The sequence below is a fragment of the Simochromis diagramma genome, unplaced genomic scaffold, assembly GCF_900408965.1.
Source record: "Simochromis diagramma unplaced genomic scaffold, fSimDia1.1 OVJJ01000323.1, whole genome shotgun sequence".
Lineage (NCBI taxonomy): Eukaryota > Metazoa > Chordata > Actinopteri > Cichliformes > Cichlidae > Simochromis > Simochromis diagramma.
Window position 1 is genome coordinate 322,046 of NW_024386770.1, and position 24,718 is coordinate 346,763.

General features: G+C 44.1%; 1 protein-coding gene across 1 annotated transcript; it reads left to right on the top strand.

The window, feature by feature from the left end:
* The first annotated feature begins 21,698 nt into the window (after positions 1-21,698).
* Positions 21,699-22,737, top strand: LOC120737466 (odorant receptor 131-2-like). Its single transcript, XM_040038189.1, has one exon. The coding sequence runs from the start codon at positions 21,732-21,734 to the stop codon at positions 22,695-22,697; it is 966 nt and encodes a 321-aa protein (XP_039894123.1). The 5' UTR covers positions 21,699-21,731; the 3' UTR covers positions 22,698-22,737.
* Positions 22,738-24,718: the final 1,981 nt, after the last annotated feature.

The window sequence follows — 24,718 nt, forward strand, 5'->3', positions numbered from 1 at the left end:
AGCGCGGACAGCCATTCAGAAACAAGGTGCCATCCTAGGTCACCACGAGCAATCCATTCAATATCTCCTGGCTTCACAGAAAGACCTTGGTGAGGGACAGGCTAAGATCTTTGCTGCCCTAGAGGCTCTACAAGCTAACCTCGCTCCCGTGCCGCGTCCTCCGTGCCGCGTCCTGCCCCCGAACCCGCGGCCCCCGCACAAAACACACAGCCATCCACTTTGACCCCCGCCTCGGCTTCCGTGCTCCAAAGTGGGCCGATTTTTCGCAACGCATCATCCCCGGAGCCCGAACCTTTTTCTGGGGATCCGGGGAGCTGCACGGGGTTCCTACTTCAGTGCGATCTGGTATTTGGCCGCTCACCACGCACCTTCATTGACGACGCCGCTCGGATTTCCTATTTCATAGGGAAATTACGGGATCGTGCTCTAAGATGGGCAGAAGCATACCTGTCAAGCCATCCCTTGCGAACCTGCTCTTATGATGACTTCCTGGGTGAGTTTAAAAAGACATTCGCTCATCCTGTCTCTGAGGGCAGTTCGGCCCGTAAGTTGTTAAAGCTGCGCCAGGGTCGCCGTAGTGTTGCTGATTACCTCATAGACTTTCGAACGGCCGCCGCGGAGACGGGGTGGCCGGATCACGCGTTGCAGGGAATATTTCTACAGTCCCTGAATGATAACATGAAAGATCAGCTTGCTTCACGGGATGAGCCCGCTACGTTTGAGGAGTTAGTCTCCCTTTCTCTCCGTATTGACAACAGGCTGAGAGAGAGGGAGAGGAACTACAAACTCCAACGTTCCCTCCTCCGTCCACTTCCGTGTTCGTTTGCGCCAGCTCCACCCATAATGCAGTCGCCTGTGTCAGTCGCCTCTCCCTCCGTCGTAGACGTGGTGCCGGAACCGATGCAGATTGGCTGCGCTCAGCTGCCGCCGGAAGAGAGAGAGCGTCGCTTTCGTGCACGAGCGTGTTTTTATTGCAGGTCAACAGAACATTTAATCGCAGCATGTCCTAAGAGAGGAAAAGGGCCAGCCCGCCAGTAGATTCGGGGATACGGGTGGGCGGTTCTCATAGTGATGATAAACCCCGTTTGCTTCTCACAGTCAGTTTAGTTGTCAACCGTGCCACGAACTCCTGTCAGGCCCTGGTCGACTCCGGTTCAGAGCAAAACCTAATCAGTTTTGACCACGCCACACGGTTAGGATTGCACCTTGTGCCGTTAGACCCGCCTATTTCAGCGAGAGCACTTAATAACCAGGTTTTTGCACAAATAACTCACCACACAGAGCCAGTGACTAATCACTTCAGGAAATCATAGGGAGGAGCTCACTTTCTTCGCCCTCTCATCGCCTGACACTCCCCTCACATTCGGCTACCCTTGGTTAAAGCTACACAATCCACACTTGGATTGGTCTGGACAAAAGATAATAAGCTGGAGTGTATTCTGCCATTCTAACTGTTTGATGTCGGCGTGTCCCCCGGGCCCCGAGGAGCCCTATGCGTTGGAAGAAACAACCCCCAATCTCACTGGTGTGCCCATGGAATATCACGATTTCAAAGAGATTTTTAGTAAGAGTAAGGCACAATCTTTGCCGCCTCACAGACCATATGACTGTGCCATAGACCTTCTCCCCGGTGCTCCTTTGCCCTCCAGTCGATTATACAACATATCTAAACCAGAACGTGTTGCTATGGAGAAGTACATCAGAGAGTCACTTGCTGCTGGAATAATTCGACCGTCGTCTTCACCTGTTGCTGCCGGATTCTTCTTTGTGGGTAAGAAGGATGGGTCGCTATGACCATGTATCGATTTCCGTGGCCTCAATGACATAACTATAAAGAATAAATACCCATTGCCACTCATCAGTTCTGTGTCAGAGTCCCTGCAAGGCGCCACTATCTTCACAAAGCTGGATCTTCATAATGCTTATCATTTGGTACGCATTAGGCAAGGAGATGAGTGGAAGACGGCCTTTAACACGCCACTGGTCCACTTCGAGTACTTGGTCATGCCCTTTGGACTAACGAACGCCCCAGCCGTATTTCAAGCGTTGGTGAATGATGTTCTCAGGGACTTTCTGAACAGATTTGTGTTCATATATCTGGATGACATACTCGTCTTTTTCAGATCACTCCAGGAACATCACGCTCATGTCCGTGCTGTCATCCAGCGCTTATTGGAGAACAAACTGTACATAAAAGCAGAAAAGTGTGAGTTTCATGCATCGTCAGTCTCTTTTCTTGGTTATATCTTGGCAGGGGGGCAGCTGAAGACTGATCCAGCAAAGGTCAAGGCAGTCACAGAGTGGCCGGTACCCCACATCCCGTAAGCTTCTCCAAAGATTCCTGGGCTTTGCCAACTTCTACAGGCGATTCGTCAGGAACTACAGTCAGGTAGCTGCACCTCTGACACGCCTCACATCTACCAAGCACCCATTCACATGGTCTGCCGAAGCCGATAAAGCTTTCAACAAGCTAAAACAACTGTTTGCAACAGCTCCCGTGCTAATTCAGCCCGACACCAGCAAGCCCTTCATTGTAGAGGTAGATGCATCAGATGTTGGAGTGGGGGCAGTGTTGTCTCAACATACTAGTCCATCAGCAAAGTTACAACCCTGCGCTTTCTTCTCTCGTCGCTTGTCTCCGGCAGAGAGAAATTACAATGTTGGGGACCGTGAGCTGCTTGCTGTGAAACTGGCATTGGAGGAGTGGCGGCACCTGCTGGAGGGGGCTGAGCACCCATTCATAGTCTGGACAGACCATAAAAATTTAACATACCTACGGAATGCAAAGAGACTAAATACACGCCAAGCCCGTTGGTCACTGTTTTTTGCCCGTTTCAACTTTTCTATCTCATATCGCCCAGGTACCCGGAATGTTAAGCCAGATGCTCTCTCCCACCAGTTCGAAGCTGCCTCGGAGCAGTCAGGGGTACCCTCTATACTCCCTGCCAGCTGTCGTGTAGGGGCTGTCACATGGGAAGTAGACTCCGTCATTCAGCGGGCTCTACAAGCAGAACCTGATCCGGGCACCGGTCCAGCTAACAAGCGCTATGTACCCACAGCAGCCCGCTCCAAGGTTTTGGAATGGGTTCACACGGCCAAGTTCACAGGTCACCCGGGCCGAGGTAGGACAGCTATGCTACTGAAGAGACACTTTTGGTGGGAGACGTTGGATAGGGATGTACGTGAATACGTAGCTGCTTGCACAGTTTGTGCTCGTAATAAGTCCAGAAATCACCGCCCTTACGGACTGCTTCAACCACTAACCACCCCACACCGGCCATGGTCACATATTGCGTTGGATTTTGTTACAGGACTCCCAGACTCAGCAGGAAAGACTACCATACTTACCATAGTTGACAGATTTTCCAAGGCAGCACATTTCATAGCTCTAGATAAACTGCCCACTGCTTCAGAAACAGCTAAACTGTTGGTTGAACATGTTTTCAGACTCCATGGGATCCCTATGGAAATAGTGTCTGACAGGGGTCCCCAGTTTGCTTCTCAGGCCTGGGGAGCCTTTTGTACAGCCCTGGGGGCCAAGCCCTGTTTGAGCTCAGGCTACCATCCACAGACCAATGGCCAAACTGAGCGCGGCAGTCAGGCTCACATTACCTGCATCGTTGCGGATCCATCCAGTGTCCCATGTTTCGCAGGTCAAGCCAGTGTTGTCTAGTCCTCTGTGCCCTCCTTCCAACCCCCCTCCTCCCGCCCGGCTCATCGATGGTTATCCTGCCTACTCGGTGCGGCGTATCCTGGACGTGCGGCGGAGGGGCAGGGGCCGGCAGTTTTTGGTGGACTGGGAGGGGTACGGGCCTGAGGAGCGTTCGTGGGTGTCTCCGTCTCTGATCTTGGACCCGGCGCTTGTTTCTTTTTTTTTTTTTTTTTTTTTTTTTTTTTTTTTAAATGACATCAGAAACAGCAGTATGCGACATTACGTGATGGCAGAGCTTCAGTTCATCCTTTGTCTTTTTTTTTTTTTTTTTTTTTTTAATTTTTTTTTAATTTTTTATTTATTTATTTTTTTAATAAATAGGACAGGGGGAATGAATGAGAGAAAGAGGGGGAGAGAAAGAAAGAAAACCAAAGGGGAGAAGAGACGGTGAGAAGGGGGGGGAAGAGAGAGAAAAAAAAAAGAAAAAAAAAAAAAAAAAAAAACTCCTGGGTCACCTGTATGGAGAAAAAAAACAAACAAACAAAAAAACAAACAAACAGAGGAGACAGCAAACAACAAAGAGCAACATAATAATAGAGAAAACAAAGCACCATCACAATAAACTAGCTAGTCATAGATATCAATAGTTACTAAATAATAAACGATATTGTGCAGCACGCAAGATAGACAGCGCACAGTGTGCTTTGAGGCAGCAGCCAAGAAAGCTTTAGTCCGCGTCTGTGAATACCCATGTGTACACCTGTGTGCATACCTGTGTGGATCAGCATGCTTGCATTCCAAAGGTTTCTCCATGTAATGATCTGCTAGGGAGTGTGGGGGGGCCACAGCCCCGTCCTCCAGGGTGTGAAGCGGGTATGGAGGAGATCAAAACTCCAGACATCCAGAGGCCCCCAGAACACAAGAGACCATGGAAGACCAACAGAGGGGCAGCCGCGCCACTGTTCCAGTAAGAGCTGAGGAGAGTCCCAGATGAGGGCTCGCCCAGCAGCCGCGGAGCAGAAGCCAGGGGGAGTTGCAGTGACGCGCCCGTGAGCTCCGCCGGCCCCCAGCTGTGCCTGAGTGACCGAGCCCCAGGCCGAGAGGCCGGGGGCACCCCATCTCCAAAGGGGCCCGAGCGAGCCCCAGGCCCCGACAAGCGGCCGCCAAGGAGTGAGCCGGTGTGTACCCGGACGCCCACCCCCAGACACAAAGAACCACCAACACACCGACACCTGAGGGAGTCCGCCACCGGCAGGGGAAGTGGTGGTGGGTGGAGATAGGCCTCCATACCTTGGAGGGCCTGAGGTGTCCCCAGAGAGGTGGCGTCTGATACCCAACCTGACATATAGACACAGACATACAGGCACACACAGACACAAACATCCATTCCCACCCTCATGCTCTCATATGCACTCACTCCACACTCAACCAACGTGGAGACAGACATAAAGAGACGCTGTACACACAATCACACTCCCCAAGCGTACTCTACAAACCGGGTCTAGGTACCCTTGCCCCTGGAGGGGGGAATTGCACCCAGACCCAGGTGGTGTTACCCTTTTCCCTGCGGTGGGGAGAGGCAGACCACCCCGACTCCGCAGCAGCAGGGAGGCCCCACACCCCAGACCGCAGTCGGACGGCCAACTCCTCCTACTAGCCCTCCCGCTCCAGCAGGCCGCAGAGAATGGGGGTGGGAGAAGACTCCAAACCTCCCTCCACCCGCTCATTGTAGTGTTGATGCATATGTGTTCTAAGGTGCAATTAAAACCCAGGAGGGCATGGAGCTACCTGCCAAGGAGCAGCAGGTAAGCGCATAGTCCCTCCTGCTAGCCCTCAATGACTAAGTGTATTTAAAATTGAGAGGTGGGCAACGACGTCAGGGGTGAGGTATACACCCTGATGGTAATTTGGACTCCGTGATTGTGCCCACCCCCAAGATCCTATATGTATGTGTAATGAGAGTGTGAATAATGTGAATGTCTAAGTCGTGGGATAAAATTGAGGCAGAGGCAGCCAGAAGGGGACAGAGGGGGGGGGTAGCCTCCTCTGCACCCTGGTGACATACCCCTACTCCAAGGCCCTGCATGTGTGGGTGGTTGTGGAGGAGCGGGAAGAGGGAGGCAGCTGGAGATGGGGAGGGAAGGAAGGGAGGGGCAGGTAACCCCTCCCTGGGGCCAGCTCCCCCGCTGACCCCAGTAGGCACTCCCACCCTTCGCGACCCGCCAGGGAAAGGGGGCCCAGGCCCATCAGACCGGGGCCCAGTGCAGTAGCGCCCCCCGGCTCCACAGAGCCCTGGACAGTCCACCCAACCCCACCACAGAGAAAACTGCACCCACCCCACCATCCACTCATCTTCCAGACTACATAAGACGGTAAACGCCCAGGCTGAGATCTTCCTCCACCTCTCCTGTGTCTCCCCCTCCTGCAGAGAGTTCCTGAAGAGAAGAAAGCTCCTGCAAGATGTGACCATCCCCCCCACCAGTTGAAGAGCCCCCCAGGCGGCTCGACGCACCGGCGGCACCCTGCTCCAGGGCCGGGCCCCCCTGCACCCCCCCGCCCACAACCCCGGCAACACACCAACCAGGACCCAAGCCCCCGAGGCCCGGCCCGGGCCCCAGCCCAGAGACGGAGCGCCCCCAGAACCTCACGCCCATCCCGGACCCACCCAGGGGCAGCTAGGTTGCCAGGTCAGTAACCCACGTCCGTCAGCACAGACCCTCCCCTAGCCCCGCTGCACGCAGCCGCGAGGAAACAGTCACCTGAGAGCCAACAGAGCCCCCAACCGGACGTGACCGCTACCCCGGGTTGAGCCCCCCAAGGAAGATGCCTCCAGGGAACCCCCCGACGCCCTAAGCCTGTCCCTACCCCCTCACCAATCACAACAGTGAAGGCGGGACCAAACTATGACCCCCCACCCCCACTAGGTGATGGAGCTGATAAAAGGGGCCCAGAGCAATTGATCTAATGTGGTGGCAGAGGCTGTGTCAAGACTAATGTAATCTAATAGATAATTTCTGTATTGGTTAGAATTAAGATTATTTTTATTTTTCCAGTTCATGAGGACTGTTTTCTTGGCTATGCATAGGGCAGTGAAGATCATATGGGCTATATTCTTTTCTGAAGTGACATTATCTAAGCTGCCCAGTAGACACACTAAGGGGGAAGTTGGAATTTTACATTTCAGACACTTTGATAAGTCTTCACATATCTCGCGCCAAAACTTCTGCACTGGTGGACAGAACCAAAGAGCGTGGATGTAATTGTCTGGTGTATTGCCTTGACAGTGTGAGCAGTTGTTGGAAGATGTAAAGCCCATCTTGAACATCCGATGACCTGTATAGTGCACTCTATGTAGTATTTTGTATTGTATTAATTGCAGACTGGGATTTTTAATTAATTTAAAGGTTTTTAAGCAAATCTGAGACCAGAAGTTTTGGTCTAGGTTGACTGATAAATCTGCTTCCCACTTTGCAGTAGGAAGGGATATTGATTCATCTAATTTAGAAAGTGTTCTGTATATTTTAGATAATAATTTGGGGGATTTAAGAGTAAGAAAATGTGCCGCACTTGGTGGTGTTTGTAATTCAACTTGACTGAGGTTACATTTCTTTTTTACTATGGATTTAATTTGTTGATATTCTAAAAACCTTGTCTTGTTGATCCCATATTGTTCAACTAGTCTGTCAAATGGAATAAATTCTGTTCCCTCTAATATATGTTCTAAGTATTTAATTCCTTTACAACTCCATTCTGGGAAATTAATCATATTATTGTTTTGTAATATGTCAGGGTTATTCCAGATAGGTGTACGTTTGCATGGGATTAATGAAGACTCCGTTATTTTTAGAAACTCCCACCATGCTGTTAGAGAAAAGCTGATGTTGATACTTTTAAAGCATTCATGTCTTTTGATGTTTGAGCTAATAAATGGTAGGTCTGAAATCTCTAGATCCTTGCATAGTGCCTGTTCAACATCTAGCCAGGGCTCAACTAAGAAGGTATGTTTTAACCATTCTGAGATGAACTGAAGCCTGTTGGCTAAGAAGTATTGGTGAAAATTAGGCAGATCTAATCCTCCTCTATCCTTGGTTCTTTGTAGCGTTTTTAAGCTAATACACGGGGGTTTATCTTTCCAAAGGAATTTGGAAATATATGAATCCAGAGATCTGAACCAATCTTGTGATGGTTTGTTAGGGATCATCAAAAATAAGTAATTTATTTTTGGCAAGATCATCATTTTTATAGTGGCGACCCTTCCCATGAGTGATATGGGTAAAGATTTCCATCTAGTCAGATCGCCTTCTACTTTCTTTAGAAGTGGGATGTGGTTTAATTTAGTTAAGTCTGAAAGCTTAGGAGAGACATTAATACCTAAATATTTAATATTTCCAGATTGCAGTGGGGCAGAGGAAGAATTATGGAAGGAGCAGTTAATGGGGAGAACTGTAGATTTTGGCCAGTTAATTGAATAATCTGAAACTCTTGAAAACCAGTTTATTAAAGTAATTACCTCAGAGAGGTTGGTTTGTGTGTTTTGCAGAAAGAGCAACACATCATCCGCATAGAGACTGATTTTCTGTTCTATGTTCTTACATTTTATGCCCTTAATTGTTGTAGCCTGTCTAAATGCTGCTGCTAGAGGTTCGATAAAAATTGCAAAAAGTGAAGGGGAGAGTGGGCATCCCTGTCTGGTGCCCCTCAGGAGACAGAAGCTGGAGGATGTCTGGTCATTTGTTCTGATACGAGCCGTTGGGGAATTGTATAATATTCTTATCCAGTTTATGAAAGAGTTTCCAAAACCAAATTTGTGTAAAGTTGCGAATAAAAATTTCCAATTAACTCTGTCAAATGCTTTTTCTGCATCTAGAGATAATATTATGGTTTCGATGTTTTTATCGTATGAGTAGTCTATTAAATTAAGTAATCTACGAGTGTTTGTTGAGGAGTGCCGACCTTTTATGAAACCAGTTTGGTCAGGATGAATTAAGAGGGGGGTTTCTCTAATCTCTTTGAGAGAGCTTTGCAGATTATTTTAAGGTCTACATTTAAAAGAGAAATTGGACGATAGCTTGAGGGAAATAAAGGGTCTTTGCCTGGTTTTAGCAGGAGACTAATGTTGGCAGAATTCATATTTGGTGGTAGTCTGCCATTTTCCTCGATTTCCTGCAACATGCCGTGGAATACTGGTGCCAAAATTGTCCAGAATTCTTTGTAGAATTCTGCAGGGAAGCCGTCTGGACCTGGAGCCTTATTATTGGGCATACTTATCAGGGCTTCCTGGAGTTCACTTGGCGTCAGTGGCGAATCCAGTTCCATTGCTTGACTGTCTAGTAATTTTGGAAGAGTTACGTTGTCAAGAAACAGATCAATTTCATTTTTAGATGGGTTTATTTGTGGTGAATATAAAGTTTCATAGAAATTCCTAAAAATGTTGTTTATTCTTCCAGGGTCATATATTGTGTTCCCCGATAAATCTTTAGCAGCACATATAGTTATTTTTTCTTTATTTATTTTTAGCTGGTTAGCTAGAAATCGACCTGATTTGTTACTGTGTTCAAAATTCTGCAAGCGAAGTCTTTGTATAAGGAATTGTGTTTTTTTATTAATAGTTTCATTTAATTCTAGTTTTGTTTTGCATATTTTGTTCAATGTTTCCTGATCTTGGTTGCATGCGTAGGCTTCTTCTAGTGATTTGATGTTTTTTTCTAATTCCTGAATATTTTTGTTTTCTTCTTTCTTTTTGTGTGATGAGAAAGAAATTATTTTACCTCTCATCACAGCTTTCCCTGCTTCCCATAGAACAGAAGCAGATATTCCGGGAGTGTCATTAAAGTCTAAATATGAAGTCCATTCCTTTTTAAAGTATTTAATAAAGTCTTCATCTTTAAGTAGTGATATATTAAATCTCCAGTTTTTACTTGGCGTAGTGTTATTCTTGTGCATTAGTGTTAAAGATACAGGAGCATGATCGCTGACAGCTATAGGGTGAATCTCAGTGTCTGAAATGTCACTCAGCAGTGAGCTGCTGACCAAAAAATAATCCAGACGAGAGTAGGAGTGATGAACATGCGAGAAAAAAGTATATTCCTTACTGGTGGGGTGAAGAGAGCGCCATGCATCGCAAAGACCAAAGTCGTTCATATACTGTTTGATTATATTTGTGGACTGCCAATTGCGCTGAGTTCCTGTTGTGTTGAGCCTATCCATTTCTTCATTTAGTCCAAGGTTGAGGTCACCGCCAAGAATGAGTGTGCAATCAAGGTGTTCAGAGAGTGCACTAAAAAAACCGTGGAAGAATGAGGGTTCATCAACATTTGGACCATATATACTTACAATACATAGTTTTTTGTTCAGTATTGATAGTTTAATAATTAGAAATCTACCCTCTGGATCTATAACTGTATCGAGTACTGTAAAATTAACATTTTTATGTATTAAAATTGCTACTCCCCGTTGTCTAGAATTAAAACCGGCTGCAAACACGTTAGGAAACTCAGGTGTTTTAAGTTCGTTTAAACCTGTGACAGGTTTGTGAGTTTCTTGTAATAAAACAACATCTGCCTGTAGTTTTTTAAGCTGGTTAAATATCTTTAACCTCTTTCCTCTGGTGCCAGCTCCATTTACATTCCATGTGACAAACCTCAGCATGCCCTTAATTGTGCGTGTATGTCTAATGATGTATGCTGGGTGTTTCGTTTAGACAGGTGGAGAGAATGTGGAAACATCCCTTGTTTGTAAATAGAAAGAGAAAAAGAAGTGTGGTGAGAGGCTCCATAAGTCTGACTATGTGTGTGAATATTCACTAATATGAACAAGCGTGGTTTGCTTATGTGTCCTGCAAGTCTGTGCGTGCTGTGAGGCTGTTGTGAATGTGCTGCCGTTGAGCTGATGTGTTTGCGTGATCGTGTTGTGAAAATATGGAGAAATAGAGGGTGTTGTTTGTAGGTGAGTGTTTCTGATTTTTACAGGTCTCGTCGCGTGTCCGGGTCGGCTCGGTCGCCGGGGGGGCGATCCTTGAGGAGGGGGTACTGTCATGGTCCGGGTGAGTACGGGGTTCTTCCACTCCGCTGGGCTCCACCTTCAGGCAGAGACTCCAATCAGCTTCCACACCTGGTTCCAATCAAGTCACCAGCATATAAGACCAGCATTCACAACAGACCTCTGCCAGATCTGACAAAACTATTCACAGCTTAAAGGCTTCTAATTTTGGTAAAAAGAAAAACAAAATCAGCCTATGATCAAAATGAGATTGCACTGTGTAGCAAAACTTTAACCACGCTTTTCTTAGCCACAGTTGCACTCCTTAGCTGAAGACTTTTGTTAAATGAAACTTTATAAGTGTCTGTGAAGGTTCTCAGTCATCCAGGTCATCGTAGTCAAAGGAGCTTGCAAAGAAAAGCGTCTGGACTTCTTTAAGTTACTTGAAGACGTTTCACCTCTCATCCGAGAAGCTTCTTCAGTTCTAAGGTCAAATGGTGGAGAGTCCCAGATATAAACCTAGTGGGAGTATCCCCCCACAGAGGGACAAAAGGACCCCCTGATGATCCTCTAATCGCCTGAGCCAAGGTGTGAAACTGGGTGTGGGTCCCAATCAGCCAGAGTTTTGGGTGAGTTCATTGTGAAACCTGGCCCCACCTTATCATGCGAATTCCTGAGATCAGATGGCCCAGGATGTGAGTGGGCGTTAACGCGTCTGGGGAGGGATCTCAAAACTGGATTATAGATGGCAGAGAGTTGGTGTCGTAAACCACCGCCTCTGTTCAAAGATGGTCGCTCACAGTGGACATAGATGCTTCTTTCACTCCTCAGGCGTATTTAATGCTTCATTATAAGCCAGATTAGTCTTTAATAGGACTTTAAAATCAACATGAAATTGAAGAGACAAACACTGTAGTACTGAAGTATTATGTTCATTTTTTTTGATGTCCCTTAAAATCAGGTAAGGACATTCTTAATTGTCAGAAACCTTTTAAGAGCGCTCTGAACAAAGAACATGGCAAGGCAGGCAAAAATAATATGATGTATGACTTTCTGTAAATTCTGTAGCAGACAAGAATGATTACGTGAGCATCACTGCTGACAGTCACTACATGGTTACTGTCATACTGCTTAGTTTTTTTGCTCAATGATGGTGCCACCACAGCCACATTGCACTGAAGGAGGATTTCTCTAACCCAGATCTTAAACTACTGTGGTGGATGCATTTTAGCAAACAATTACTTTGGCTAGAGCGTCACATATGAGTCTTATGGTATCATAGTCATAATGTGTATTCATATTAATTTTAGGCACTTTAACTGCTGTGTCGCTTGAACTTCTGCAGTATTTAACTTTAAGGTGTTTCATAGAAAACGACACTATACATCAGCGGTCTCCAACCTTTTTTGCGCCACGCACCGGTTTATGCCCGACAATATTTTCACGGACCGGCCTTTGAGGTGTCGCGGATAAATACAACAAAATAAAACTAGTACCGGTACCGAAAAAAAGAAAATTTATTCATAACACACGTGAAAAGACCCAGGAAAACAGAGTAAACGATAAAAACGATAACAAAATAACGCTGAAAACCGATAAAAACCCTGAAAACTATACATTTCACACCTGAGCCTCAACTCTCGCGCCCCGGTACCAAACAACTCACGGACCGGTACCGGTCCAAGGCCCGGGGGTTGGGGACCGCTGCTATACATTACTTAATAATAAAATATACTGTAAGTATCCAAGCTTTTCATTTTTTTGCAAACTGTATTATAAATTAAGATCTTTAACATTTATTTATTTACTTCAAATTATTTATTATTGTTAACAAGTTCAGATCTTTAAGATGTAGGGAAAGTCTTCAGGAAAAGCAGTGAAGACTAAAGTTTTCTCCATTCGTACTTGTTTGTGCTTGTTAAACTTACACTTTGTCCTTAGGGATACACACAACACTCACTTCATTAAGCTTAATGATGCCAACGGGAGGCGTTATTACACCATTATTTACTGCCAACCTTAAAAAAGCAATTAAATAATTAATGTGCTTAAATGACTAATCAGGGGACTTTTATACCTCTGAGTATTTCATCAAGCTCAAAACAAAGTTTACAGAAGGAAAAAACAACATAATTATTTGGAAAGTTTAGTAGGAATCAAAGTTTTAATCACAACTCTTACTCTCCATACTTGTTCCTTTCTTTTGTTAATATTGGTGTTTATAACCCTTTAGAATAAAACCTGAACATGTAACCTAACAAACAACACAACAACACTGCATAAAATATCTTGATCCACGCTCAATCGTCCATGTAAGCAAGTCCAAAAAGGTGGATTCCATTGATGTCGACGTAAACGCTACATTCAGATCAACAGAATCCACCTTTTGGGACTGCATAAAACAGATTTTGGAACATGTGGCATCCAGAGTTTAAAACTTATTAACTTACTTTACTTACTTTAGTCCAAAATATAAACCTTTCAAGAATAAAGTAAGGAATTAAAAATTGGTCAATTCAAACTGTCTCAGGTGTAACACTGTCTGTGAAGCTGAATTTAATATTAAAGTTTTAGAGCATGTTTAGTGTCACCTTCTGCCAGCACAGAGCATCAGCTAACTAGTGACAGAACCCATAAGTCAGGGGAAAATGAGGACACTAAATGTATTATTATTATTATTATTATTATTATTATTATTATTATTATCAGGAAGTCCTAAAAACTCCCTGAAAAGCCTTCAGTTAATCCAAAATGCTGCAGCAGGAGTCCTGACAGGGACTAGAAAGAGAGAGCAGATTTCTCCTGTTTTGGCTTCCTGTTAAATCCAGAATTCAAAATCCTGCTCCTCACATACAAGTGTCACGGCGGGGTGCGCCAGTGTGTTTTTTGAAACAGGACCCAAAAGCAGATGTGGACGAGGTGTTGCAGGTTTAAACAGAAAGCGATCCTTTATTTGGATGATTGCAGGGGTTAAACAAGGAACCCTAAGCAAACTAAAAAACACTAAGAAACAAATACTACAAAGTTCTATGACTATGACAATGGTGGGGATAACAGACGACCCAACAATGACATTCAGAAAACAGAGGACTTAAATACACACATGAGGTGATCAGGGGAAGTGGAGACACATGAGGAAACAGCTGACTAGGATAAACATAATGATGCACAGGCAAGAGTAAAACTAACCACATGAACACAGAACACAAGACCCTTTTCAAAATAAAACAGGAAACATGCAGACTTAGACACGACAACACAACTTAACAGGCCTAACACACATGACAGACTAGACAAGGAACCAAACATAACCACACAGACATGACGCATGAACCAGGGAAACTTAGTACAGGGGAGATGACACAACTAAGAAACAGGACTACACAGTAATCTAGAAATTAACTAGGTGAACTAAGCTAAGGCACAAATAAATACAAAAGATACATAAACTCAAACACTGGGTCGCTCGACCCAGGACCATGACAACAAGGTCTTAAATAATCAGGCCCCATCTTATCTCAATGACCTTGTAGTACCATATCACCCTGTTAGAGCACACTGCAGGCCTACAGTGGGGCAAAAAAGTATTTAGTCAGCCACCGATTGTGCAAGTTCCCCCACTTAAAATGATGACAGAGGTCAGTAATTTGCACCAGAGGTACACTTCAACTGTGAGAGACAGAATGTGAAAAAAAAATCCATGAATCCACATGGTAGGATTTGTAAAGAATTTATTCGTAAATCAGGGTGGAAAATAAGTATTTGGTCACCTCAAACAAGGAAAACCTCTGGCCCTCACAGACCTGTAACGTCTTCTGTAAGAAGCTTTTCTGTCCCCCACTCGTTACCTGTATGAATGGCACCTGTTTGAACTCATCATCTGTATAAAAGACACCTGTCCACAGCCTCAAACAGTCAGACTCCAAACTCCGCCATGGCCAAGACCAAAGAGCTTTCGAAGGACACCAGGAAAAGTATTGTAGACCTGCACCAGACTGGGAAGAGTGAATCTACAATAGGCAAGCAGCTTGGTGTGAAAAAATCAACTGTGGGAGCAATCATCAGAAAATGGAAGACATACAAGACCACTGATAATCTCCCTCGATCTGGGGCTCCACGCAAGATCTCATCCCGTGGGGTCAAAATGATCATGAGAACGGTGAGCAAAGATCCCAGAACCACACGGGGGGACCTGGTGAATGACCTGCAGAGAGCTGGGACCAAAGTAACAAAGGTCACCATCAGTAACACACTACAACGGCAGGGAATCAAATCCCGCAGTGCCAGACGTGTTCCGCTGCTGAAGCCAGTGCATGTCCAGGCCCGTCTGAAGTTTGCCAGAGAGCACATGGATGATACAGCAGAGGATTGGGAGAATGTCATGTGGTCAGATGAAACCAAAGTAGAACTTTTTGGTATAAACTCAACTCGTCGTGTTTGGAGGAAGAAGAATACTGAGTTGCATCCCAAGAACACCATACCTACTGTGAAGCATGGGGGTGGAAACATCATGCTATGGGGCTGTTTTTCTGCCAAGGGGACAGGACGACTGATTCAATTCAATTCAATTCAATTTTATTTATATAGCGCCAAATCACAACAAAAGTCGCCTCAAGGCGCTTCATAGATACAGAGAAAAACCCAACAATCATATGACCCCCTATGAGCAAGCACTTTGGCGACAGTGGGAAGGAAAAACTCCCTTTTAACAGGAAGAAACCTCCGGCAGAACCAGGCTCAGGGAGGGGCGGCCATCTGCTGCGACCGGTTGGGGTGAGAGAAGGAAGACAGGATAAAGACATGCTGTGGAAGAGAGACAGAGGTTAATAACAGATATGATTCAATGCAGAGAGGTCTATTAATACATAGTGAGTGAGAAAGGTGACTGGAAAGGAAAAACTCAATGCATCATGGGAATCCCCCGGCAGCCTACGTCTATTGCAGCATAACTAAGGGAGGATTCAGGGTCACCTGGTCCAGCCCTAACTATATGCTTTAGCAAAAAGGAAAGTTTGAAGCCTAATCTTAAAAGTAGAGATAGTGTCTGTCTCCCGAATCCAAACTGGAAGCTGGTTCCACAGAAGAGGGGCCTGAAAACTGAAGGCTCTGCCTCCCATTCTACTTTTAAATACTCTAGGAACAACAAGTAGGCCTGCAGAGCGAGAGCGAAGCGCTCTAATAGGGTGATATGGTACTACAAGGTCATTAAGATAAGATGGGGCCTGATTATTTAAGACCTTGTATGTGAGGAGCAGGATTTTGAATTCAATTCTGGATTTAACAGAAAGCCAATGAAGGGAAGCCAAAACAGGAGAAATATGCTCTCTCTTTCTAGTCCCTGTCAGGACTCTTGCTGCAGCATTTTGGATTAGTTGAAGGCTTTTCAGCGAGTTTTTTGGACATCCTGATAATAATGAATTACAGTAGTCCAGCCTGGAAGTAATAAATGCATGAACTAGTTTTTCAGCGTCACTCTGAGACAGGATATTTCTAATTTTAGAGATGTTGCGCAAATGGAAGAAAGCAGTCTTACATATTTGTTTAATATGTGCGTTGAAGGACACGTCCTGGTCAAAAATGACTCCAAGGTTCCTCACCGCGTTACTGGAGGCCAAGGTAATGCCATCCAGAGTAAGAATCTGGTTAGATACCATATTTCTAAGATTTTCAGGGCCGAGTACAATAACCTCAGTTTGATCTGAATTAAGAAGCAGAAAGTTAGCGGCCATCCAGGTCTTTATGTCTTTAAGACATTCCTGCAGTTTAATTAATTGGTGTGTGTCATCTGGCTTCATGGACAGATAGAGCTGGGTGTCATCTGCATAGCAGTGAAAATGTATGCTATGTCTTCTAATGATACTGCCTAAGGGAAGCATGTATAATGTAAACAGAATTGGTCCTAGCACTGAACCCTGTGGAACTCCATAATTAACCTCAGTGTGTGAAGAGGACTCTCCATTTACATGCACAAACTGGAGTCTATTAGATAGATATGATACAAACCACTGCAGTGCAGTACCTGTAATACCTACAGCATGTTCTAATCGCTCTAATAGGATATTATGGTCGACAGTATCGAACGCTGCACTGAGGTCTAGCAGGACAAGCACAGAGATGAGTCCACTGTCAGAGGCCATAAGAAGATCATTTGTAACCTTCACTAAAGCTGTTTCTGTGCTGTGATGAGCTCTGAAACCTGACTGAAACTCTTCAAATAAACCTCTGCAGATGATCTGTTAGCTGTTTGACAACTACTCTTTCAAGGATTTTTGATATGAAAGGAAGGTTGGAGATTGGCCTATAATTAGCTAAGACTGCTGGGTCTAGAGATGGCTTTTTGAGTAAAGGTTTAACTACAGCCAGCTTGAAGGCCTGTGCTACATAGCCGATCATTAGAGATAGGTTGATCATATTTAAGATCGAAGAATTAATTAATGGCAGGACTTCTTTGAGCAGTTTTGTAGGAATGGGGTCTAAAAGACACGTTGATGGTTTGGAGGAAGTAATTATTGAAGTTAACTCAGAAAGATCAATTGGAGAAAAAGAGTCTAACTTAACATCAATAGTACTAAGAGTAGCTGTAGATAATATTACATCTGTGGGATGATTACTGGTAATTTTTTTCTCTAATGATAAAAATTTTATTTGTGAAGAAGTTCATGAAGTCATTACTAGTTAACGTTAAAGGGATGGTTGGCTCAAAAGAGCTCTGACTGTTTGTCAGCCTGGCTACAGTGCTGAAGAGAAACCTGGGGTTGTTCTTATTTTCTTCAATCAGTGACGAATAGTAAGATGTTCTGGCTTTGCGGAGGGCTTTCTTATAAAGCAGCAAACTATTTCTCCAGGCTAAATGATGATCCTCTAGATTTGTGACACGCCATTTCCTCTCCAGATTACGAGTCATCTGCTTTAGGGTACGTGTTTGAGAATTATAACCACGGAGTCAGGTACTTCTGATTTGAGGCCTTAGTTTTCACAGGAGCTACAGTATCCAGAGTCGTACGTAGTGAGGAGGTGAAATGATTAACAAGATAATCGACCTCTGTTGGGGTAGCGTTCAGATAGCTGCTCTGCTCTATGTTGGTACAGGGCATTGGAGATGATAACAGTGGGTGGATTATATTCTTAAACTTAGTTACAGCACTTTCAGAAAGACATTTACTTTGATAAAGTCTACTCTTCACCACTGTGTAATCAATTATTGTAAAAGTAAATGTTATCAGGAAATGATCAGACAGGAGAGGGTTTTCAGGAAACACTGTTAAATGTTCAGTTTCTACGCCATATGTTAAAACAGGAGCTAGAGTGTGATTAAAGTGGTGGGTGGGTTCTTTTACATTTTGAGAGAAGCCAATTGAGTCTAATAACAGATTAAATGCCATGTTGAGGCTGTCATTTTTAGCATCTACATGGATGTTAAAATCACCCACAATAATTATTTTATCTGAGCTCAGAACTAAATTAGATATAAAGTCTGAGAAATCAGACAGAAACTCTGTGTAAGGCCCAGGTGGACGATAGATGATAACAAGTAAGACTGGTTTCTGAGTTTCACAGCTGGGGTGGACAATGTTAAGCATCAGGCTTTCAAATGAATTAAAAGTCTGTCTTGGTCTTTCATTAATTGATAGGCTGGTGTGAAAAATTGCTGCCACAGCGCCCCCTCGGCCTGTGCTTCGAGATTTCTGGTAGTTAGAATGACTCGGGGGTGTTGATTCATTTAAACTAACATAATCATCCTGCTGCAACCAGGTTTCTGTAAGGCAGAGTAAATCAATTTGTTGATCAATTATTAAGTCATGTACTAACAGAGACTTGGAGGAGAGAGACCTAATATTTAATAATCCACATTTCACTGTTTTACTCTTTGGTTCAGATGTGGATACTGTATTGTTCTTTCTTTGTAATTGTTTATGTTTAAGTGGTTTGTTGCTGGTTTTTAGTTTGTTTTTTGTCTGTTTGGGAGCTGACACAGTCTCTATGGAGATGGGTTTTTGGGGGGGTAGCAGGAGGAGAGAAGCTGCAGAGAGGCGTGTAAGACTGCAACTCTGCTTCCTGGTCCCAACTCTGGATAGTCATATTTTGGGGGTTTAATAAATTTGTCCATATTTCTAGAAATGAGAGCTGCTCCATCCAAAGTGGGATGGATGCCGTCTCTCCTAACAAGACCAGGTTTCCTCCAGAAGGTTTGCCAATTATCTATGAAGCCCACATCGTTTCTGGGACACCACTCAGACAGCCAGCAGTTTAAGGAGAACATGCGGCTAAACATGTCACTCCTGGTCTGATTGGGGAGGGGACCAGAGAAAAAACCGACATTGTTTTGGCAAAGTTGCACACCGATTCAATATTGATTTTAGTGACCTCCGATTGGCGTAACCGGGTGTCATTACTGCCGACGTGAATTATGATTTTACTGAATTTACGTTTACCCTTAGCCAGCAGTTTTAAATTTCCTTCAATGTCGCCTGCTCTGGCCCCTGGAAGACAATTGACTATGGTTGCCGGTGTCTCTAGCTTCACATGTCTGAGAACAGAATCGCCAATTACCAGAGTTTGACCCCCGGCGGGTGTGTCGCCGAGTGGGGAAAAACGGTTAGACACATGAACGGGTTGGTGGTGTACCTGGGGCTTCTGTTTAGGACTATGCTTCCTCCTCACCGTGACCCAGCCGCCCTCTTTCCCCAGCTGCTTGGGATCTGCCGGGGAACAGCTAGCGGGGCCTACGCTATCTTCGGCTGCACCAGCTACAGGGGCCTGGCTAGCTACGGGTGAATGAAGGGTGCGAAGCCGAGTCTCCAATTCAGTAATCCTGGCCTCCAGCACTGCAAATATGCTACATTTGTTACAGATATCATTACTGCTAAAGGAGGCCGAGGAGTAACTAAACATCTGACACAATGAGCAAGAAAGTGCAGGAGGGACAGGTGAAGTAGCCATGGTGCTAATGAGTCGGCCACGAGCTAAGCTAAGCTAGCGAGACAGTACAGAGACAGTGAGTGAATACTTTGGCTATAAATTAGGTAGTGAGTACACAGAAAGTGTGCTTCGGATGAAGCACGTGAAGATTATACTATGAAAGAAGAATGTATTTAAAAGTTGTTAATTAAATTGCTAAGCAAATAAGCTACTCAGAAACACCACTGTGTTTGAGCAGGAACAGGAAGTGATACTCTACCACAGAGCGAGCGAACACCAAGTGACAGCGCCACCAAGAGGTCAATGAGATGAAGACAGTCAGATCCGTGTTAAGGACAGAATGAATGGGGCCATGTATCGTGAGATTTTGAGCCAAAACCTCCTTCCATCAGTGAGAACTTTGAAGATGAAACGAGGCTGGGTCTTCCAACATGACAATGATCCAACATGAATGATGTTGTATATAGTATTTGTATTTGTATTCTATTTTTATCTTATTGTATATTTATTTTATTTTATTCTACTGTATATAGTATTTTATTCTATTCTGTACAGTTGTACTGTATTTATTCTTATTGTATTCTAATTTTTGCCTCATAACTTTTGCACTGTCCACTTCCTGCTGTGACAAAACAAATTTCCCACGTGTGGGACTAATAAAGGTTATCTTATCTTATCTTATCTTATCTTATCCAAAACACACCGCCCGGGCAACAAAGGAGTGGCTCCGTAAGAAGCATTTGAAAGTCCTGGAGTGGCCTAGCCAGTCTCCAGACCTCAACCCCATAGAAAATGTGTGGCGGGAGTTGAAAGTCCGTGTTGCTCGGCGACAGCCCCAAAACATCACTGCTCTCGAGAAGATCTGCATGGAGGAATGGGCCAAAATACCAGCTACTGTGTGTGCAAACCTGGTAAAGACCTATAGTAAACGTTTGACCTCTGTTATTGCCAACAAAGGTTATGTTACAAAGTATTGAGTTGTATTTTTGTTATTGACCAAATACTTATTTTCCACCCTGATTTACGAATAAATTCTTTACAAATCCTACCATGTGGATTCATGGATTTTTTTTTCACATTCTGTCTCTCACAGTTGAAGTGTACCTCTGGTGCAAATTACTGACCTCTGTCATCATTTTAGGGGGGGGAACTTGCACAATCGGTGGCTGACTAAATACTTTTTTGCCCCACTGTACTTGTTGTTCCTAGAGTATTTCAAGGCCCTAAAAATTACCCAAAGTTGATGAACAGTATCCTGTTTAATTGAGAAATAGGTCATTTCAATTTTTTTACTTGCTTTCATGGGGCATTGTGTATTGAATTTTGAGGTGGAAAAAAAAGAATTTAATCCTCTTTGGGATAAGGTGGTAACATGATACAATGTGGAACAAGTGAGACACCGTGAATACTGTACTATAACTTCCAGCTGTTGTGCATGAATCTACAAATTCCATAAAATGTAACAAAATAGCAATCACGCAATAAATAAATAAAACTGCATATGGCATTTATTTTGAATTTAAAGTGAATGTCTACACTTATAAAAGAAAAAAAACATCTAATAGTAATGTCATGTATACTCACGTTCTTCACAGTTTGCAGTAATGCTAGGAACCCTGGACTCTCAACTATCATTTGAATCACCATCTCAACTCTGTGAAGTATCAGAAACTTATACTGTAAGATCGAGACTGATGAGATTGTGTTTACAGCCAACATTTTATTTATTTTATCGGTTATAGAGAGTAGCTTTTGTAACAGGCATTGGTGGTAATTGAGGTTTTTTAATGTCATCATATCTATTGAGAAAAGGATAGATCACAGTTTTGGAAAAAGGATTACATTACTCACTGCCGTCTAATTGGCTTACTACACTTACATGTGATGCTGTCATGTGAATGGTGTGCGAGGACTGAGTTCTTAAAATGCATGTGGACGTGAGTAAATCCTGCAGAAGACTCCTGAGCAGATGGAACCAAGCACTGCTTGTTACCTGCTAACCACTGACAAAGCAGAACGTTTCTCTTTGGAATGTGAACTTAAAACTTATTGTTTCTTTGGGTTATAGCTGCAACAAAAAAACTTTTTTCTGTGTTAACTGACTTTTAGTTGAGAATGACTACATGTCTAGATAAAATCCTTGGTCAGATCTTTAGGACTGTCATGTAAATGTGTGTCTAACATGTCCTACATCACTCCATCTAAGACTAACTTCACTGTTGGACTGCAGTACCGAGGGATACTGGAAGTCTTGTTATTTTCTGCTCCAATTACAGCATCCTGCTGTGTGTTGCTCTTCATCAATGGGACCATGCTACACATCTTGAGGAGTAAAGCAGTGTTTCGTGAGACAGCCTGTTATGTTCTTCTTTATAATTTACTTTTTGCAGACACCATACAGATGGTCCTGAGTCAGTTATTGTACTTACTATCTGCTTGTAGAATCAGACTGACATATCCTGTTTGTGGCTTTCTTGTCATGCTTGCCAATCTCACAACTGGGATCTCTCCTCTCACACTGGTGGTGATGTCTCTGGAGAGATATGTAGCTGTGTGCTACCCTCTAAGGCATGCTAGCATCATCACCATCAGGAACACAGCACTAGCGATCATCATAGTTTGGGCCGTCAGTTCACTAAATGTTTTTATTCGACTGATTTTGCTGTTAAATTTTCAATTTGAAGACTTAGAGAGTCTCCAAATGAAAGACTTTTGCTCTAACACCCCTTTGTTGCTTGGCCCCATGTCTGATCATTATGACAAAGCTTACACTTGGGTTATTTTTGTATCTGCTGGTGTTGCAGTTACTTGCTCCTATATTGGTGTTATGATAGCAGCCACGTCGGCCTCCACAGATAAAGCTTCAGCCCGTAAGGTTCGTAGCACACTGCTGCTGCACCTGATACAGTTAGGCCTCAGTCTGTCCTCAACTATTCATGACCCTTTGGTTACAGAGATCTCAAAAGTCCTTGACAGAGTAACATTTTTACGCATCTACAGTATACTTTATGTGTCTATGATCCTTTCCCCCAGATGTTTGAGCCCACTTATCTATGGCATTAGAGACCAAACGATCAGAGGCATCCTCATGTACCATCTGTGCTGTCAAGTAAAACTGCCCAACAGTATAAAATTACTCAAACATTAAATTAATGTAATTTGGAATAATACTGTATATGTTGTTCTAAAGAAAAGCAGACTCTAGTGTATAAACAAAGCTAATGTTGAAGACAACCAAGCTGACATCATATTTCTGCTTTATACTATACTGTAAGTCTTTTCTTATTATTGCATAATAGTAATAAAAGCAAGGCAATGAAGCTGCTTTCTAAATTATGTCTGTTGTGTACATTCTGGACAACTAATATACAGTGGCTTGCAAAAGTATTCGGCCGCCTTGAACTTTTCCACATTTTGTCACATTACAGCCACAAACATGAATCAATGTTATTGGAATTCCAGGTGAAAGACCAACACAAAGTGGTGCACACGTGAGAAGTGGAACCAAAATCATACATGATTCCATACATGATTTTTTTCTACAAATAAATAACTGCAAAGTGGGGTGTGCGTAATTATTCAGCCCCCTGAGTCGATACTTTGTAGAACCACCTTTTGCTGCAGTTCCAGCTGCCAGTCTTTTAGGGTCTGTCTCTACCAGCTTTGCACATCTACAGACTGAAATCTTTGCCCATTCTTCTTTGAATCAGCTCCAGCTCAGTCAGATTAGATGGGCAGCGTTTGTGAACAGCAGTTTTCAGATCTTGCCACAGATTCTCGATTGGATTTAGAGCTGGACTTTGACTGGGCCATCCTAACACATGGATATGTTTTGTTTTAAACCATCCCATTGTTGCCCTGGCTTTATGTTTAGGGTCGTTGATGCTGGAAGGTGAAGCTCCGCCCCAGTCTCAAGTCTTTTCTTCCAAGATTGCCCTGTATTTGGCTTCATCCATCAACTCTGACCAGCTTCCCCGTCCCTGCTGAAGAGAAGCCCCCCCAGAGCATGATGCTGCCACCACCATATTTGACAGTGGGGATGGTGTGTTCAGAGTGATGTGCAGTGTTAGTTTTCCACACAAAGCGTTTTGCATTTTGGCCAAAAAGTTCCATTTTGGTCTCATCTGACCAGAGCAGCTTCTTCCACATGTTTGCTGTGTCCCCCACATGGCTTGTGGCAAACTGCAAACGGGACTTGTTATGGTTTTCTGTTAACAATGGCTTTTCTTCTTGCCGCTCTTCCATGAAGGCCAACTTTGTGCAGTGCACGACTAATAGTCGTCCTATGGACAGATTCCCCCACCTGAGCTGTAGATCTCTGCAGCTCGTCCAGAGTCACCATGGGCCTCTTGGCTGCATTTCTGATCAGCGCTCTCTTTGTTCGGCCTGTGAGTTTAGGTGGACGGCCTTGTCTTGGTAGCTTTACAGTTGTGCCATGAGCGCAAAATGGCGCCATCTCTAAGCCCTGACTTTCTACAACTAAAAATGCAGAAAGAAGCTGTTCACTGTTCTCTGTAGCTGTCAGTTTCCTTGACTACTCTTGATGACAAAAAATGTAACAATGATGATGTAACAAAAAATTAGAAGACAGGTATACAACAAAAATCACATATCTAGTACAGCAAAATGTAAAGAGGATGTCCCAAAATGGCCTGTCATCCATATCTCAAGATGTAGCCCAGTTGATGTTAACACAGCAGTAATCATATCCAGAGTGGTGTGTGTCTCACCCAACCACAAGGCAGCAAAGATATTCAACAACCCTGAAAAGACACCACAAACTGCAGTAGAATGAATTCATTTGGACTCTTTTCTCCAGTGTGGTCTTCTGAAATGACTTCAGTAAGTCCACAGGTTCTGTGCTAGAACCAACTCTGTTACATATACATGTCTCCCGGCAGAAGATGGAAGCCAGTGTACGTGGCTTGCCGTCCTCGGCTGTATCTGTTTCGCTGCTTTTTTACCCCCTCTACACGCTTTTATGGACCTTGGCATTGTATTTTTTATCCTTTCAGTGTATGCTCATCTATGGCTGTGCACTGATTACATACGACAGGCAAACACTTTTAAATCTAAGACGCTCCCAGTCCTCTCGGCTGATCCTTGATGAACCTGGGCGACGCCATCCCGGCCCGACTGGACCACACCGCCGGCTTCTTCCACCTACCT